Below are 18849 nucleotides of genomic sequence, written 5' to 3'. Positions count from 1 at the left end.
TATATAGGATGGATAATTTTGTATCTGCATGATAACCTAAAAAAGAACATAATCAGATTTATATAGGACACTACTCACAATTTTTTAGTCTTATAATAATTGTAATTATACGGAACTTTTGGGAGATAAAGCTTTATGTTAGATTTTTGAAGTCATGTGTTATTTTACAAAGCAATGACCATATTTTATTACAAGATTCTGCTCCCTGGGGAACTGAGAACATGACTGTGTATCAGAGAGCAGAACAGAGACTCACCATGTTGTCTAGCTGTATCCAGTGAACCTCATTGCTGGAGCTGATTCGAGACTGTTGGGTCTGCAGTGTGTACGGGAAGGAGCTAACCTGGAGCACCAGCAGATTGAAAGCTTCCAGGACTTCTCTGCAGTTAATGACTCTATCAGCCAATCCATGACTGGGTTCACCATGTGACAAAGAACCCGAAATGACACTGTGTAGAAATATTGAAAGTCACATTAATACCTCCTAATTTAAGGGATCAGATACAGAAGCAGACACCAAAATGGAGATAATGTTTTCATTTTTATTTTTCTAGTCCTCTTTAATTGGGAGCAGGATTAGAGGCAACCAACATTTAATTTGAAAGAGCAATAATTACACTCCTTCTTACCACTTTCAGACAGATCTCAAAGATATTTTTTTTTCCTGTTTCAGTCTGCCTCTGATATACCTCAAAGTATAACTCAGTTCTACAGGCCAAGGATACCTAAATCTGTAGCTGAGATGGATCACTTTGGTCTGAAAGCTCATCTGAATGAGTTTCTCCATCAAAACATGATGCTTATAACTGTGCAATGATTGGTACCCCAGAAAGGCCCCCAAACTGCGAGGAATCCCCCCTGTGTTAATGTCACTCTCCTTCCTCCCTTGAGCATGTTATACTATGGGGAGGTTACACAGGGGCCACTTAACCCCTCCCTCCTCATGACCAAAATTTTTATATCTGAATCATTTTCAGTTCTGTTCAATTTGGATGTACCAGGTTGCTATGCAGCCTCAAAACCACGTATTTTTTTTTTTGTCAAAGAAATAACCTCAGTACCCTGGGGAATTAAATATAGAGCGATATACATCCAATATACATCCTCAGAGCTATTACCCCAAACTTTCAAAGATGAGGTATATCATTTTTGCTCATAGAACACAAGGAGTAACTGAACAGCATCTGGGCAAAATTCTATCTTTTCTTCTTTTCTTTTTCTTTTTCTTTCTTTCTTTCTTTCTTTCTCTTTCTTTCTTCTTTCTTTCTTTCTTTCTTTTCTTTCTTTCCTTCCTTCCTTCCTTTCTTCTTTCTTTCTTTCTTTCTTCTCTCTTTCTTTCTTTCTTTCTTTCTTTCTTTCTTTCTTTCTTTCTTTCTTTCTTTCTTTCTTTCTTTCTTTCTTTCTTTCTTTCTTTCTTTCTTCTCTCTCTCTCTCTTTCTTTCTTTCAAATCTAACATGCTATGCAAGATCTTATTTACACCTACATATGGATTTAGAGTTCAGATTGTGGAGTGTCAAACACATTCTGGCTTTTGAACAAGCACTTTTGTAATTCTGTTATTTCTACAAAAGACCCCAAATCTTCATATTCTTAATCTCAGTGTGTCCTGAAGAAAGGAAAATCTATGAACACCTGATGATGCCTGAACTTGCCTTTTTAACCCATAAGATCAAAGATACACCCTAACAGATAATTACTATAATTTGGTCTGGGAGCAAAACTGGCTCCATCATGCCACATTTACTAATTTACTATCCTTTCACTGTTAACCCACCTGAGAAATAGGATATTCTCTTGTTTAAACTGGTAAATTGGGGAAGGTTTCAGATTTGCTCTCAGATCTTTTTTTATTTTTTATTTTTATTTTTTTTTAAGATTTTATTTATTTATTTGAGAGAGAGAATGAGAGAGAGAGAGCACGTGAGAGGGGGGAGGGTCAGAGGGAGAAGCAGACTCCCTGCTGAGCAGGGAGCCCGATGCAGGACTCGATCCCGGGACTCCAGGATCATGACCTGAGCCAAAGGCAGTCGCTTAACCAACTGAGCCACCCAGGCGCCCTCAGATCTTTTTTTTAAAAAATTCTTTTTAGAGTTTATTTATTATTTTTAGTGATCTCTACACCCAACGTGGGGCTCAAACTCACAACATCAACACCAGGAGTCACATGCTCCTCCTGACTGAGCCAGCCAGGTGCCCCTGCTCTCAGATCTTTAAATGGCATCTTTACTACTGTTAAAGGTATGCAGGTCGGGAGAAAGGCAAGGAACAGGAGCAACAGCAGAAGAGGAAAGAAAAGAGGAAGGGGGGAGAAAGGGAAAAGAACTGAGGAGGAAGACGGGTGGGGAAAAGAAAGCACATGGCCCTTCTGGAAGCTCATGAACCTCAACCTTCCTGCTTGTTGTCCTTTCTCTGAGGCAGCTGAGTTCTGCAATACCCTGAAGACAGCTTTTTAACAGGGGTTCCTTCTTTCTTTCTTTCCTTCTTTCTCTTTCTCCCTCCCCCTCCCTCCCTCCCTCCCCCCTCCCGTCCTTCCTTCCTTAAAAGATATATTTATTTATTTGAGAGAGAGAAGGACCCCACGAGTGGGGGAGGGACAGAGAGAGACTTAGGCAGAGTCCCCACTGAGCACAGGAGCTTAAGGCCGAGGCCAGGCTCAACCTCGGGACCTTGAGATCATGACCCTGAGATCATGGTCCTAAGATCACCATCTGAGCCGAAACCATGAGTCGGCCATTTACCTGACTGTGCCACCCAGGTGTCCCTTTAACAAAGATTTCTAAATTCAGTCACAATAAGTTAAAATGAAATCAACACTAAATTGGCAGGGAAAGTTGAGAGCATAGGGAAGGAGTAGGAATAAGTTACCAATAAGAATATGCCAAGTTTTAGGGTCTCTGGGCTTTTCGGGAATTTATGATAAAATCATTGCTGTGCTAGAAGAAACACTGTATTTGCTCACTCTGAAGCAATCACCTCGTTAGTTCCACATGGGAGTTGTCATGAACCAGCACAAACAGTGTGTACGGGTTCTGTTTTACCCTTCTCATAAAAACTTCAAACTTGGTTTGAATCTCATTGTCTAGACGAACAACATATTTCTCTGCTCTCTGATAAGCTGTCCCATTTTCCTCCAGACCCAAGTCTACAAGGACACCTGCCAAGAAGAAAAAAAGAGTTTATCTTTTCACGTACATATATATAAATGAAATAAACTGAAGTTCAATGTCAACTGATATACCAGGTAGTAGCCTTATGTATAGGTTTACAGAGCATATGTATGGGGAAACTGCATATTCCCCACCCCAATTTAATGAGGAAATACCAGATTTCTTTTCCTTTAGAACCCCCCACCCCACCTCCTACACCTCACACAAAGGGCAACAGGGAACGAATGATCTGCTACATTAAGTAGGAGCGGTCGAATGTATGAGGCCTCTAATTAAATTCTATTTATGTTAAAGTGTTGCTATGATAGCAACCATAGGCCACTCAGAGCTATAGCCCTTGACCTGATTAATAGAATCACACAAGCCTTCTTTACCCCCCAAATCAGCAACAAAACATATAGAAGAAAAAGGAAAATAACATAGGATGTCCATATATGCCATAACTAGACTGTGAGCTTTTACTCATTTTATATAGTGACAGTTTTGCACAGTAACTAGAGTATGGGCAGTCCTCAATGGATGTTGGATTATGTACCAAATTAATAAAATGAACCAAATTACCCAAAGTTACTATATCAAAATATCAGAAATGGAAATTTCAGTACTATATGATTACCTCTGTCCATAATATAATTACTTCTACATTCAAACATCTAAAAAGTTTGAAGCACATGAAGGTGTTTTTGGGATAATCAGTTAAAACATAAAATCCTCCTTCCAAATGAAGAGACAAAATGATAATTATGTGAGGTGGAGGATGTGTCAACTAACCTTATTGTGATAAATATTTCACAATATATAAAAGTATCAAATCATCAAGGTGTACATTGTACACTTTAAATTTACACAATGTTATATGGCAATTATATCTCAATGAAGCTGAGGGGAAAAAACCCAAACCAAGGGCAACCCCCTCTTCCAGGCCTTTAGCTGCATGGGGGGAAGGACTAATCTCCCCTGAGATGAGAGCCTTGTGACTCAAGCCCACAGCCCTCCAAGAAGGAGAAGGAACCAGAAGGCTAATTTCAGGGTTAGATATGTCATGGGGACCTTGAGGATCAGCCTGGGCTCCCAGGACTAGAGGGTATTCGACATCTAATATCAGCCACACCCACCAGCCACAACTATGAAAAAAAATTAAAATTAAAAAGAAACAAGTTAAATTAAGAGATTTTATAAAATTATGTTGACTTAGTTTTGTTTACCTAGCTTTTCTTTTCAGATAAAATCAGCTCATTTAACAAAGACATGCAATTAACATCTAGATGCTGTAAAGTAATAGCTCTAAATGGTATAAAAGAAAATAGGAAGAATGTTTTACCATATGAAAAATTCATTATGCAAGAAAAGATGAACAGAAAGGTCATTTTGCTTTCAAACATTTTTCGCCGAGAAGACTTTACCCAGACATTGTTTTCAATTTCCACCCAAATGTAGCCAAATGTTATTGTGACTATACCTGAAAGCAACCAAACACTTAATGTGGCAGGTATTCTGATTTTTCTGAAAGTGGATTTCTTATAAAATGCATTCAGTATTCCATAGTGGTTTATTGAGCTTCCATTATGTATCAGGTACTATGTCAGGTATTGTGCTAGTCATGGGGATGCACAGGAGTGCAGGACAAAGGTCTTAACCTCATGAAGCTTTTGATGGAGAAGATGGATAATTTTGAAAAGTGTCATGATGGGAGGCAAGTACGTACTATGGGAGGCGGTGATAGAGGATGTGAGCAAATAGAGAGAGAACGTACTTAATCTCCGGGGGTTTCTGTTTCCTTAATCTGTATATTCTCAGAGGGAGAAGAGTGCCAGTTGAAAATAAGTCTATATTTCCTAAGTTTATCCCTAGGAAATAAGCAGTGCAAATTAATCGTAACTTACTATATGAAAAGATCATAAATAATTCATAAAGAATAAAAATATTTCTTATGGATAATTAAGAGTTGACTATGTTTTAAAATAAATGAATAAAGACCTTTGACAGGTCAATTTCATACATGCCCTAATGGAAAGCAAAGTTCCATGAATCTAAGAGGTTGTTCTCTTAGATATAACATGTGTAATGGTCCATAACTATGCAGCCATCTGGCTCTGCAGTGGTGAATTTCAGTGGGGAGCAGGCACATCATAGGTACTTGATTTTTTAATTTCTAACTGGGCATTTTTAGTAGGTAATCCTTACCTTTAAAGTTTGTTTTAGACTTGCTTTTATTTTTAAGTTTTGTTTCTTTCCTGGTTATGAAAGTGATAGATACTCATCTTGGAAAAACTGGAAAGTATAGAGATATATTAAAAAGAAAAATTTATCCATAATTCTTTAACTCAAAATAAGCGACTGTGAACAGTTCTGTGCATTCCTTCCTGTGTCTTTTCCTATGCATATTGTGCTACCTAGCATTTTGTAATTGTATATCCTGATATTTTTCACTTGTAACTGTAAAATAAGAAACAAAACTATCATTATGTATTAATAATATGTCTGTGTAAAAAATGCAAAACAATCCACAGATAAATCAAATATAAGAATTTGGTTAAGTTGATAGAATCAAAATCAATTTATAAAAATTAACTGCATTTCTATACACTAGCTGCAAACAGTTAAGAAGTATATATTTTTAAAAAAACATTGGCAATAACATAAAATATTAAGTAGGAATAAAGGTGTATAAGATCTCTATAGAGAAAATGATGAAACTATTAATGACATTAAAGAAGACCTGAATAGAGCTATATCATAAAATATAGTTAAAAATAAATTCTCCTCAAATTTATCTAGAGACACAATGTAATTCCAATAAAAATTCTAACAGTTTTTTTTAACCTTGAAAAATTGTTTTAAAAATGTATATGGCAGAGCAAAGGACCAAGAATAGTCAAGGCAGTCCTAAAGTAGAAAAGGTAGGACAGATTTGCCTTTCCAGAGACTAAGAATTATAAAGCTGTATTACTAAGACAAAGTGGTTCTGGCACAGGGGTAGACCACAGAAAGAGAACCCCATACATATGGAAACTTGGTTAATGATAAATCTTGCATTGCAGATCAGTGGTAACTTTAATAACTGGTGAAGAACCAAGAAATTATGTTGGATCTTACCTTACCCCAAAATAAATAAATACATAAAATCAGGTAGATTAAAAACTTAAATGTAGAAGACAAAACTAAAAATTTTAAATGACAGTGTAGAATAACTATATGAACTCATAGAGGATTTCTTAAGCACAAAAGTCCAGAGGATAGATAAATTAAACTTAAGAACTCTTCATCAAAGACATTACAAATAAAATGACAAGCCTCCTAAATCCATAACAAGTATTACTAATGAAGGATTTGTATTCAGAACACATAAATTACTCCTACACACCCAAGAGAAAATGAGCAAAAAAAAGTTTAATAGACATTTCCTAAAATAAAAAACCCAAAGGCTATTGAAAATATGAAGAGATGTTCAACTTCATTAATAAGAAAAATACAAATTAAAACCACAACAAAATGGAACCATATTGAATTAGTTAAAATTTTTAAAACAATATAATTGTAAGAAAGAAGTTGATGGGAAAAAAATCCATATGTATCTCCTCATTTCTGCAAAAGAAAGACCAGAAACTAAAGAGATTAATAACCTACAGGTGAGTGGGTGGAAAAGTGGTAGAAAGGAGAGAAAGGGAATGGGGTAGGTATCAGTGGGGACAGACACTTCTCCAAATATACCATTTTGCATAGCTTTGGCTCTTAGAACCATAGCAATAAAAGAAATCAACCAAGGATCAGGGCAGGAGATGCAGAGGTGGGCAAAATGGAAGCCAAACAATAACAAATGAAACCTAACATAACCACACTGAAGGGGATGAGGATGAAAAGAACAAATGTAAGTAAAGTAAATCAATGTTTTGGCTGGATACTCTACTGCTAAAGACAAAAAAATTATACTAAAAAACTTCAGTTAGCAAATCTGCTTGTCACAGGGGTATAGGTTATCAATTGCATAACTGCTAGAAAAAAATCAAAGAAGTGAATATATTATAGATAAGGAGAAGTAGGTTTTCCCCTGTCATAGAAAGAAGTTACAAATAAAGGGGAAAGACTAAAACGAACATTTTGGTGTTCATATATTAGTACCAACTCATATTTTTAAATATAGATATATAGATACATACAGAAATAAAGAGGAGTGTGTGTGTGTGCACGCATGCACAGGTTAATAAACATACATATATTTCCTACCTCTGTCTACTGAGTGAGCCCAGGAACAATGATACTCCAGTAACGATAAGCACACTTAGCCTCGATTTTGGTTTCTTTTTTTTTTTTAAGATTTTATTCATTTATTTGACAGAGAGAAAGAGCACAAGCAAAGGGGAGGTGCAGAGGGAGACAGATAAGCAGACTCCCCACTGAGCAGGGAGCCTGACATGAGGCTCGATCCCAGGACCCCGGGATCATGACCTGAGCTGAAGGCAGATGCTTAACCAACTGGCCACCCAGGCATCCCCAGATTTTGGTTTCTAAATAGCATTCTTCAACAAAAGGAATCAGAGTTCCTTAGAGAAGAGTTTAACTCAAGGTTTGGGGTAGGGAAATTAAAAATAACTTTGGAACGTCTGTGGTTCCAGAAAATAACAAGTACATAAAAAGGGATAGTGATGGGCGCCTGGGTGGCTCAGTCGGTTAAGCGTCTGCCTTTGGCTCAGGTCACGGTCCCAGGGTCCTGGGATCAAGCCCCGTGTCGGGCTTCCTGCTCAGCAGGGAGTCTGCTTCTCCCCCTCCTTCCCACTCATGCTCTCTCTCACTATCTCTGTCTCTCTCAAATAAATAAATAAAATATTTTAAAAAGGGATAGTGACATATTAAAGGAACACAAACAATGAAGACTCATTAATTATAACAAATGGACCACTCTGGTGGGGAATGTTGATAATGGGAGAGGCTATGCATATGTGGGGGCAAGGAGTATATGGGAAATCTCCATACCTTCCCTTCAATTTGGCTGGGAACCTAAAGCTGCTCTAAAAAAAATAGTCTTAAAAAAAGACAAAAGAGTCTACCCAAAAGGGCTTCCAATGGCCAAAGTAGAAAACTTGAGAGCAAAATAAATAATGATAGTGTTGGAAATGACCTATAGAATAAAATAAATGTTCACAAATCCATGCTGATATAAATAAAGGAGTAGAAAGAGCTCCTCCTTACAGAAGGATTCAATTAATGAATTTTCACTAATAAGTGTAGGAAAAATGATAGAAATACAAAGTTATCATTATGCAAATACCACAATAAGCAGTAGGCAAAATCCACTGATAGATGCTAAAATTCATGATTGGAGGTATATTAGCATAATGTCAGAGTATTCTCCCAATATTTTTATCAACTACCAAGAGGAACACAATAATTATTACAATGGAGAAACCTGGCAGATACCACCTTAATCAAGTGATCAAGGTTAACATCACCAATAATAAGGCATATCAACATCATGTTCCCCTGATACCATGCACTGAGAAGGACACAGTATCACTTTTGCGGTCTTCTTGACAAATACAAATATCCTCAATCTAATTGTGAGAGACCATCAGACATTCCCAAATTGAGAGATTTTATACAAAACAACTGACTAGTATTTGCCAAAAAGTGTTAAGGTTATGCAAAACAATGAAAGACTGAAGAAATGTCACTTTTGTAGGAGACAAAGAGGACACAATAATTACATGTAATGTGGGATCCTGGATTGGATCCTGAAACAGAAAAAGACATTAAGGGAAAACTGGTGAGGTCTTTAGCTAATAGTATTGTTCCAGGATTGATTTCCTGTTTTAATAATTGTACTATAGTTATGTAAGTTGTCAACTTTAAGTGAAGGTGGTGAAGAGTATATGTGAACTCTCTACTATTTTTTGACAAATTTACTAAGATATCGTTCACATACAATTTGCTCATTTGTAATATACATTTCAATAGCTTTAGTATATTCACAGAGTTGTACAATCATTACAATCAATTTTAGAATATTTTCATGGCCTCCAAATGAAAGCCCATACCTTTTAACCATCATTCCTCAATTCTCCCTTGAGTTCCCAGCCCTAGGCAACTACCAATCTATTTTCTCTACAGATTCACTTATTCTAAACATCTAATATAAATGGAATCATAACAATATATGATCGTGTATGACTGGCTTCTTTCACTTGGAGTAATGTTTTCAAGTTTCACCCATGTAGCATGCATCAATACTTTTATTTCTTCTTATTGCTGAATAATATTCCATTGTATAGATTATCACATTTTATATATCCATTCATCATGGACATAATGGACATTTGGACTCTTTCCACTTTTTGGCTATCATGAGTAATACTGCTATAAACTTTTGCATACGGGTTTATATGTGAACATATGTTTTCACTTCTCTCTCATTTCATATCTAGCAGTGGAATTGTTTTATTACATGGTAATTCATTGTTTAACCATTTGAGAAAATGCTAGACTGTTTCTAAAGTGGCTATGCCATTTACATTCCCACCAGCAGCGTATGAGGTTCCAATCTCTCTACATATTCAACAACACTTGTTATTGTCTCTCTTTTATTACAGCCATTCTAGTGGGTGTGAAGTAGTATCTCATTGTGGTTTTGATTTTCATGTCTCCTTTGGTTAATAATGTGGAGCACCTTTTCATGTGCTCACTGGTCATCCGTATATTTTCTTTAGATAAATGCTTCTTCAGATCCTTTATACACATAACCTAATTAGGCTATTTGTCTTTTTATTATTGAGTGGTAATAGGCCTTTAAATGGTATGGACATATGTTCCTTCTCAGATATATGATTTGCAAAGAATTTCTCCCATTTTCAAAGATATTTGCAAATGACCTATCTGATTAAGGGTTAGTATCCAAAATATATAAAGAACTTTTAAAACTCAACACTACCAAAAATGAATAATCCAATTTAAAAATGGGCAGAACACATGAACAGATATTCCTCCAAAGAAGACATACAGATGGCCAACAGAAAAGATGCTCATTATCACTCATCATCTGGAAAATGCAAATCAAAACTACAATAAGGGGTGCCTGGGTGGCTCAGTCAGTTAAACATCTACCTTCAGCTCAGGTCATGATCCCAGGGTCCTGGGATCAAGCCCATGTCTGGCTCCCTGCTCAGCGGGGAGCCTGCTTCTCCCTCTGTCACTCTCCCTGCTTTTGCTCTCTCTCTCAAATAAATAAATAAATAAAATCTTAAAAAAAAAACTACAATGAGATATCACCTCACACCTGTCAGAATGGCTAACATTAACAACACAAAAACAACAGGTGTTAGTGAGGATGTAGAGAAAGGGGAACCCTCTTGCACTGTTGGTGGGAATGCAAGCTGGAACAGTCACTGTGGACAACAGTATGAAGGTTGCTCAAAAAGTTAAAAATTGAGGGGCGCCTGGGTGGCTCAGTCATTAAGCGTCTGCCTTCAGCTCAGGTCATGATCCCAGGGTCCTGGAATCGAGCTCCACGTTGGGCTTCCTGCTCCGCGGGAAGTCTGCTTCTCCCTCTCTCGCTCCCCCTGCTTGTGTTCCTGCTCTCACTATCTCTCTCTCTCTCTGTCAAATAAATAAATAAAATCTTACCAAAAAAAAAAAAAGTTAAAAATTGAGCGACCCTACAATCCAGCAATTGGACTACCAGGGTTTTATCCAAAGAATACAAAAATACAAATTTAAAGGGATACATGCACCCTGATGTTTATAGCAGCATTATCTACAATAGCCAAATTATGGAAGCAGCCCAGATGTCCACTGACTGATGAATGGATAAAGAAGATGTGGTATATATACACAATGGAATATTACCCAGCCATAAAAAAGAATGAAATCAATGACATGGGTGAACCTAGGGAGTATTATGGTTAGCAAAATAAATCAGTCAAAGACAAATACCATATGATTTCACTCATATGTGGAATTTAAGAAACGAGCAAAGGAAAAAAAAAAGAAAAAGAGAGACAAACCAAGAAACAGACTCTTGACTATAGAGAACAAACTGATGGTTACCAGAAGGGAGGTGGTTGGGGGGATGGGTTAAATAGATGATTAAGGAGTGCACTTATCCTGATGAACACTGGGTGATGTATGGAAGTGTTTAATTACTATATTGTATACCTGAAACTAATATTATACTGTATGTTAACATACTGGAATTTAAATACTTTTTAAAAATAAAAAAAATAGAGGTGCCTGGGTGGCTCAGTCAGTTAAGCATCTGCCTTCGGCTCAGGTCATGATCCCAGGGTCCTGAGATCGAGTTCCGCCCATGTGGGGCTCCCTGCTCAGTGGGGAGTCTGCTTCTCCCTCTCGTTCTCTCCCCATGCTCCTGCTCTCTATCTCTGTCTCTCAAATAAATAAATAAAATCTTAAAAAAATAATTTTTCCCATTCTGTGATTTCCCTTTCACTTTCTTGATGGTGTCCTTTGATACACAAATGTTTTAAATTTTGATTGTGTCCAGGGCGCCTGGGTGGCTCAGTTGGTTAAGCAACTGCCTTCGGCTCAGGTCATGATCCCGGAATCCTGGGATCGAGTCCCACATCAGGCTCCCGGCTCAGCGGGGAGCCTGCTTCTCCCTCTGACCTTCTCCCCTCTCATACTGTTTCTCTCTCTCTCTCTCTCAAATAAATAAATAAAATCTTTAAAAAAAATTTTTTTTGATTGTGTCCAGTTTATCTTTTTATTGTTTGTGTTTTGGAGTCAAATATAAGAAATCATTGTTTAATCCAGAGTCATGAAGATTTTTACATGTTTACCCATGTTTTCTTCTAAGAATTTTTAGTTTTAGCTCTTATATTTAAGTTTTTGACTTATTTTGAGTTACTTTTTGTTTGTGAGGTGGGAGTGCAAATTTATTCTTTTGTATATGTATATCCAGTTGCCCCCCACCATTTGTTGAAAAGATTCTTTCCCCATTGAATGGTCTTGGCATGGTGGTCAAAATTCAGTTGACCACACATTAGGAGGATTTATTTCTGGACTCTCTCAGTTCTATCCCATTGATTTATAGGTCTATCTTTATGCCAGTATCACAGTGTCTTGATTACTGCAGCTTTGTACTGTATGAGTTTTAGGGTCAGCTTGTTAATTTCTGCAAAGAAGCCATCTGGGCTTTTGACAGGGAATGCACTGAATCTGTAGATCCATTTAATGAATATTGCCATCTTAATAATGCCTTCCAATTCATGAACATAGCATGTCTTTCAATTTATTTAGGTTTTCTTTAATGTCTTTCAACAATATTTTCTAAGTTTTACACTTATTTTGTCAAATATGTTCCTAGGAATTTCATTCTTTTTGATGCTATCATAAGTGGCATTAATTTCATTAATGTATTCCTTGTACAGTTTTTACGACTTTTTTTATAGATCTAAAATTATTTTAAAATAAAAAAAATCTTAAAGAAGCATGACCAAACAAATATTTGCAACTGAAACACATACATTGCTGATGGGAATGTAAATATAACCACTTTGGAAAAAAATTTAGCATTATTTGGTAAAATTTAAAATATATATAACCTATGCCACAACAATTCTACTTTCAGAAAAACTCTTTTATTTGTGTACCAGCACATCTGAAAAAGTAAAAAACTAGAAAGAACCCAAATGTCTATCAGTAGTAAACTGATTTTTTTTAAATGTGTGATTACTAAAAAGCAGTAAAATGAATGAATTACAGTTACACATATCAGTAGGATCAATCTCAGGGATGTAACACTGAGTGTAAAAAGCAAATTTCAGACACATGCATAGATTCCATTTACAAAAGGTCTAAAGGATTTGAAATTTAGCAATATATTGTTTAGGAGTGTTATTGTTTATATATTAATATAACTAATATAATATAGGTTAATATATAATGTTTAGGAGTTAGCAAAACTGTAAATAAAACAAGTGAACAATAAACAGAAAATTCAGAATAATGGTTACCTTTGAAAGAAAAAAAAACATTAACATCAGGGAGGGAAATAAGAGTCCAGTGTTCCTTATTTTAATGGGTACATAAATGTTTGTTATATTGTGATTTATAATATCTTTTATAAATTTTATAAATTTGATTTATTCAATATTTAAAATTTCTTAAAAGGGAAGAATGAAAATATCCATGGTTTAGAAACTATTTGAAAACAATAACTATACTAAATTCTATCTGATGGATATATCATCAATGAAAAGTGACTATTTTCCCCTCATTTTCTATTTTGAATACTATAGAAAAGATCAATGCAATACCCTTCAATTAGATTCACCAGTTGTTAATATTTTGTTGCATTTGCTTTTTCTCTTTATTACTTTTTATTATTGTTAGTTATTGCTGAATAATTTGGTAATAACATATCATAATATTCACCCCTAAATACTTCAATATGTATTTAATAAGTAAAGCAAAGGCAGTTTCCTACATAACTTCATTATCTCCTAGGAATTAAACTAACACTGATATAATATTCTCTAATACCAACCCCCATCTGAGTTTCACTAATTGTCCCAGGGTTGTGTTTTTTCTTTTTCTTTTTAGATCTAGGATCTAATCAAGAATTAAGCATTGCACTTGGTTACCATGTTTCTTTATTCATAATTAAAAGAGCCCCCTACCTTTTTTTTCTTTTTGGACTTTTCCTTGCTTTTTTTTAAATGCAGCTTCTTTTGTACAATGCCATATAATCTGAAGTGTCCTTGTGATAAGACTCAGGTTAAACATTTTTGGAATGACACCTCACAGGTGACATTGTTTACTTCCCTTTGCTCATAATGTCAATCTGTCCTATAACTGGAGAGGGCAAAGTTTGATTATTTGGTTATGGTAATGCCTACTGGCAAATCTCTCCATTGTAAAGACACATTTTCCTTCGTGTAATTTTTAATATGTGGGATGACATTTTGAGACTGTGCATATTTTTTCCCAAATGACATTTTACTTAATAATTTTATTTATTTTTTAAAGATTTATTTATTTATTTGAGAGAGAGAGAACGTGCATACATGGGGGGGGAGAGGCAGAGGAAGAGGGAGACAGAGAATCCTCAGACTCCCCACTGAGCCCAGAGTCTGAGGTGTGGCTGGATTCCAGGACCCTGAGATCATGACCTGAGCCCAAATCAAGAGTCGGATGCTCTTGATTTCAGTCAGTCAGAGCCACCCAGGTGCCCCTATGTAATGATTTTAGTATCTCTTGATGATACTGGTCATAATTAGTAATTACACTGGTAATGCAAAATAGAGATTTTCTAATTCTATATATTTTTCTACATTTATTAGCTAGTACTCTTTTATAAAGAAGGGTTTGCCCCCAACCCCTCACATCTCCTGCCCCTTTGATTTTTTTTTTTTTTTTTTTTAGTATTACTTAAGGACTCATGGATTTTCTTTTTTTAAATTCAGTAGGTTATAATCCATTAGCATCGTTCCTTTTGATACTCAAAATTACCAAATTTGGCTAGTAAAAGCCCCTTCGAACAGGCTGCTATGTCCTTTTGAAATGTCCCCATCAGTCTTGGAGTACTTTCTCACTTTCTGATACAACAAGATTCCAGACTGTTCCCACCTCAGAGCTGAGACAGTGGAGAATGGTATTTATAAGCCAAGATCTATCTAGATGGTAAGTGTACATACTGATACTGAGATGTCACTATTTTTTTTAAAGATTGTATTTATTTATTTGACACAGAGAGAGAGAGAGAGAGCACAAGCAGGGGGAGTGGCAGGCAGAGGGAGAAGCAGGCTCCCCCCTGAGCAAGGAGCCCGATGAGGGACTCGATCCCAGGACCCTGGGATCAGGACCTCAATCAAAGGCAGATGCTTAACTGACTGAGCCACCCAGGTGTCCCTGAGATGTCACTATTTTTAAGATCTTTCAGTGCACAGAGTTAGGAAACATTTTTAATTTTTTTCAAATTATGAGTTCATACTTAAATCCAATTTAAATCTAAAAAGGAATATTCCTTTTCCCCATTCCATATTTGAGGCTCCCTTCTTTCATGTGAGAACCCTGGTGCTCAACAACATTAAAATGTTTACTCATTTGCTCTACCCTGTGATATACATGAGATAGTCTTTTTTTTTTTAAAGATTTTATTTATTTATTTGACAGAGAGACAGCGAGAGCAGGAACACAAGCAGGGGGAGTGGGAGAGGGAGAAGCAGGCTTCCCGCCGAGCAGGGAGCCCGACGTGGGACTCGATCCCAGGACCCTGGGATCATGACCTGAGCCGAAGGGAGACGCTGAACGACTGAGCCGATAGTTTTAAAATTATCAACACCACTCTCAACAATATATGGGTTAAAATTCAAAATTCAGGGGCGCCTGGGTGGCTCAGTCATTAAGTGTCTGCCTTTGGCTCAGGTCATGATCCCAGGGTCCTGGGATTGAGCCCTGCATTGGGCTCCCTGCTCAGCAGAGAGTCTGCTTCTCCCTCTGGCCCTCTTCCCTCTCGTGCTCTCTATCTCTCATTCTCTCTCTCTCAAATAAATAAATAAAATCTTTAAAAAAATAAATAAAAATCTTTTAAAAAAATTCAAAATTCATTTTCAATTTTTTGTGCTCTTAGGATACAACACATTGAGAGTATACAATAAGAAAACTGTGTTAAAAATACTTGAATTAGGGGCACCTGGGTGGCTCAGTTGGTTAAGCATCTGCCTTCGGCTCAGGTCATGATCCCAGGGTCCTGGGATCGAACCCTGCATCGGGCTCCCTGCTCCGCGGGAAGCCTGCTTTTCCCTCTCCCACTCCCCCTGCTTGTGTTCCTCTCTCGCTGTATCATTCTCTGTCAAATAAATAAAAAAAATATTAAAAAATATTTCAATTAATTATTTTTGGTGTGTGACTATGTTATTAATTTGACATGAAGTTAGGATATGAAGTTAGGTTCATTTATTTTTGTTTGCATTCAATTTTAAGTTTTTTCCCATTTTAACTTAATTTTTAATTCATAATTCATCTATAAGGATTTAAAGTTATCTCATCTGTATCTCTTCTAACCTAATATAAATAATGTTTCACTAGCTCCTGGTTTACCCTTCATATTTTGTTTTGTTTTTCAAAAACATGCACAGAGGTGGGGAATCTGAAAATGGTCAGAAGTGCTAAGAAAAGGCTGGTCTGAGAAAGGTCCCTTTCCGTCTTCTTGATAACTTCTTTATCACAGTTATATAGGGGGTACTGATGGTAGTAGCCCTGAGAGATTCAGGGCCATGTCTGCTTAAATAATAAACCTTACTCTTAACATGAATGAGAAGTTAGAAGGCATTAGTAACTCTTCTTATTTTGCAACTCACTGAGTTCTAGAACAGAGCCAGTGGTGGTTGGGAAGCCCTGTGTTCCCTAAAGGTGATTAATCTGCAGTTGGGGGGCACCAGAGGCCATGCCTCAGTCGTGAACATCTTCCATGGAAATAACCAAGTTGACACATCCCTGGAGAGGAAACTTCTTGGATGGCCAAGGACTTCAAGCAGCCTGATTATTGCCATTTGCACCCCCTTCTCTTTACTGAAGGCTATAGGAGCCAGATGTGCTTAAGGAAAACTTGAGCACTATCCTGTATTCCCCTCGATGGGATTAAAGAGAAACAACATCATGTCTTCTGAGGCCATGAGTCTAAAACCTTTAAAGGGGAAGCAGCAATTTTTCTACCATCCAAGGGTCTTGAAGGAGAATAAAACCAAGAACATACACACCATGGGAAAACTGGACAGCCACATGCAGAAGAATGAAACGGGACCATTTCCTTACACCACACACAAAAATAGACTCAAAATGGATGAAAGACCTAAATGTGAGGCAGGAATCCATCAAAATCCTTGAGGAGAACACAGGCAGCAACCTCTTCGACCTCAGCCGCAGCAACTTCTTCGTAGAAACATCCTCAAAGGCAAGGGAAGCAAAGGCAAAAATGAACTATTGGGACTTCATCAAGATAAAAAGCTTTTGCACAGCAAAGGAAACAGTCAATAAAACCAAAAGACAACCGACAGAACGGGAGAAGATATTTGCAAATGACATATCAGATAAAGGGCTAGTATCCAAAATCTATAAAGAACTTACCAAACTCAACACCCAAAGAAAAAGAATCCAATCAAGAACTGGGCAGAAGACATGAACACAAATTTCTCAAAGGAGACACCCAAATGGCCAATAGACACATGAAAAAGTGCTCAACATCACTCGGCATCAGGGAAATACAAATCAAAACCTCAATGAGATACCACTCACACCAGTCAGAATGGCTAAAATTAACAAGTCAGGAAATGACAGATGTTGGCAAGGATGCAGAGAAAGGGGAACCCTCTTACACTGTTGGTAGGAATGAAAGCTGGTGCAGCCACTCTGGAAAACAGTATGGTGGTTCCTCAAAAAGTTGAAAATAGAGCTACCCTATGAGCCAGCAGTTGCACTACTGGGTATTTACCCCAAAGATACAAATGTAGTGATCCGAAGGGGCATGTGCACTGCACTGTTTATAGCAGCAATGTCCACAATAGCCAAACTATGGAAAGAGCTTACATGTCCATCAACAGATGAATGGATAAAGAAGATGTGGTATATATATATATACTATGGAATATTATGCAGCCATCAAAAAATGAAATCTTGCCATTTGCAATGACGTGGATGGAACTAGAGGGTATTATGCTAAGGGAAATAAGTCAATCAGAGAAAGACAAATATCATATGATCTCACTGATATGAGGAATTTGAGAAACGAGACAGAGGATCATAGGGGAAGGGAGGGAAAAATCAAACAAGACAAAAACAGCGAAGGACACAAACCATAAGAGACTCTTAATCTTGGGAAACAAACTGAGGGTTGCTGGAGTGGAGGCGGGTGGGAGGGATGGGGTGGCTGGGTGATGGACATTGGGGAGGGTATGTGCTATGGTGAATGCTGTGAATTGTGTAAAGCTGATGAATCACAGACCTGTACCCCTGAAACAAATAATACATTATATGTTAATAAAAAAATTTAAAAAAAGAACATATACACCAAGTCCATAATACCCTATAAGCACCAATGTCAAACGCCTTTCCACAAAGATGGAAAGTCTGAATGAGTGGCCAGCATCCATCACTAGAAGTAGCTAATCAGCCTGAATATCACATCAAACTGATAATGATCAGGGAAATCTGAAACATCTAGATATCATTAAAGATGACCCAGTACTCAAACCAATGTCCCACTACGCTGCTGTTTGTTTGGAGAGAACAAAGCATCTGGCTTGTACATTCTTTTTTTTTTTCCTTCCTTCCTTCCTTCCTTCCTTCCTTCCTTCCTTCCTTCCTTCCTTCCTTCCTTCCCTCCCTCCTTCCCTCCTTCCTTCCTTCCTTCCTTCCCTTCCTTCCCTTCCTTCCTTCCTTGCTTCCCTTCCTTCCTTCCTTCAAAAGATTTTATTTATTTATTTGAGAGAGAGAGAGAAAGAGCACCCGAGCAGTGGGGAGGGGCAGAAGGAGAGGGAGAAGCAGGCTCCCTGAAGCAGGGCTCGATCCCAGGATCCCAGGATCATAACCTGAGCTGAAGGCAGACGCTTAACCAACTGAGCCACCCAGGCGCCCCTGACTTGTATGTTCTTATCCCTTGATGTTTTTTAACACAGAATTTTATTTCTAAATTTTTTATTTCTAATTTTTATTTCTTGCTCTTCTCATCAAGAA

General features: G+C 37.2%; 1 protein-coding gene across 10 annotated transcripts in view; it reads right to left on the bottom strand.

The window, feature by feature from the left end:
• The window catches only part of GREB1L (GREB1 like retinoic acid receptor coactivator), a 274155-nt gene that overhangs the window by 46757 nt on the left and 208549 nt on the right, over positions 1 to 18849 (bottom strand). For all 10 annotated transcript variants that reach the window (XM_027576041.1, XM_027576039.1, XM_027576044.1 and 7 more), the window contains 2 exons: positions 2975 to 3155; positions 257 to 449 (listed from right to left, as the gene is read on the bottom strand). In XM_027576041.1, the coding sequence (XP_027431842.1) occupies positions 257 to 449; positions 2975 to 3155 (374 nt within the window). The remainder of the gene's footprint in view (positions 1 to 256; positions 450 to 2974; positions 3156 to 18849) is intronic.

The sequence above is a fragment of the Zalophus californianus genome, chromosome 14 (genome assembly GCF_009762305.2).
Source record: "Zalophus californianus isolate mZalCal1 chromosome 14, mZalCal1.pri.v2, whole genome shotgun sequence".
Taxonomy (NCBI): domain Eukaryota; kingdom Metazoa; phylum Chordata; class Mammalia; order Carnivora; family Otariidae; genus Zalophus; species Zalophus californianus.
The sequence above is the reverse complement of the archived record's forward strand: the minus strand, read 5'-3'. Positions and strand labels throughout refer to the sequence as shown.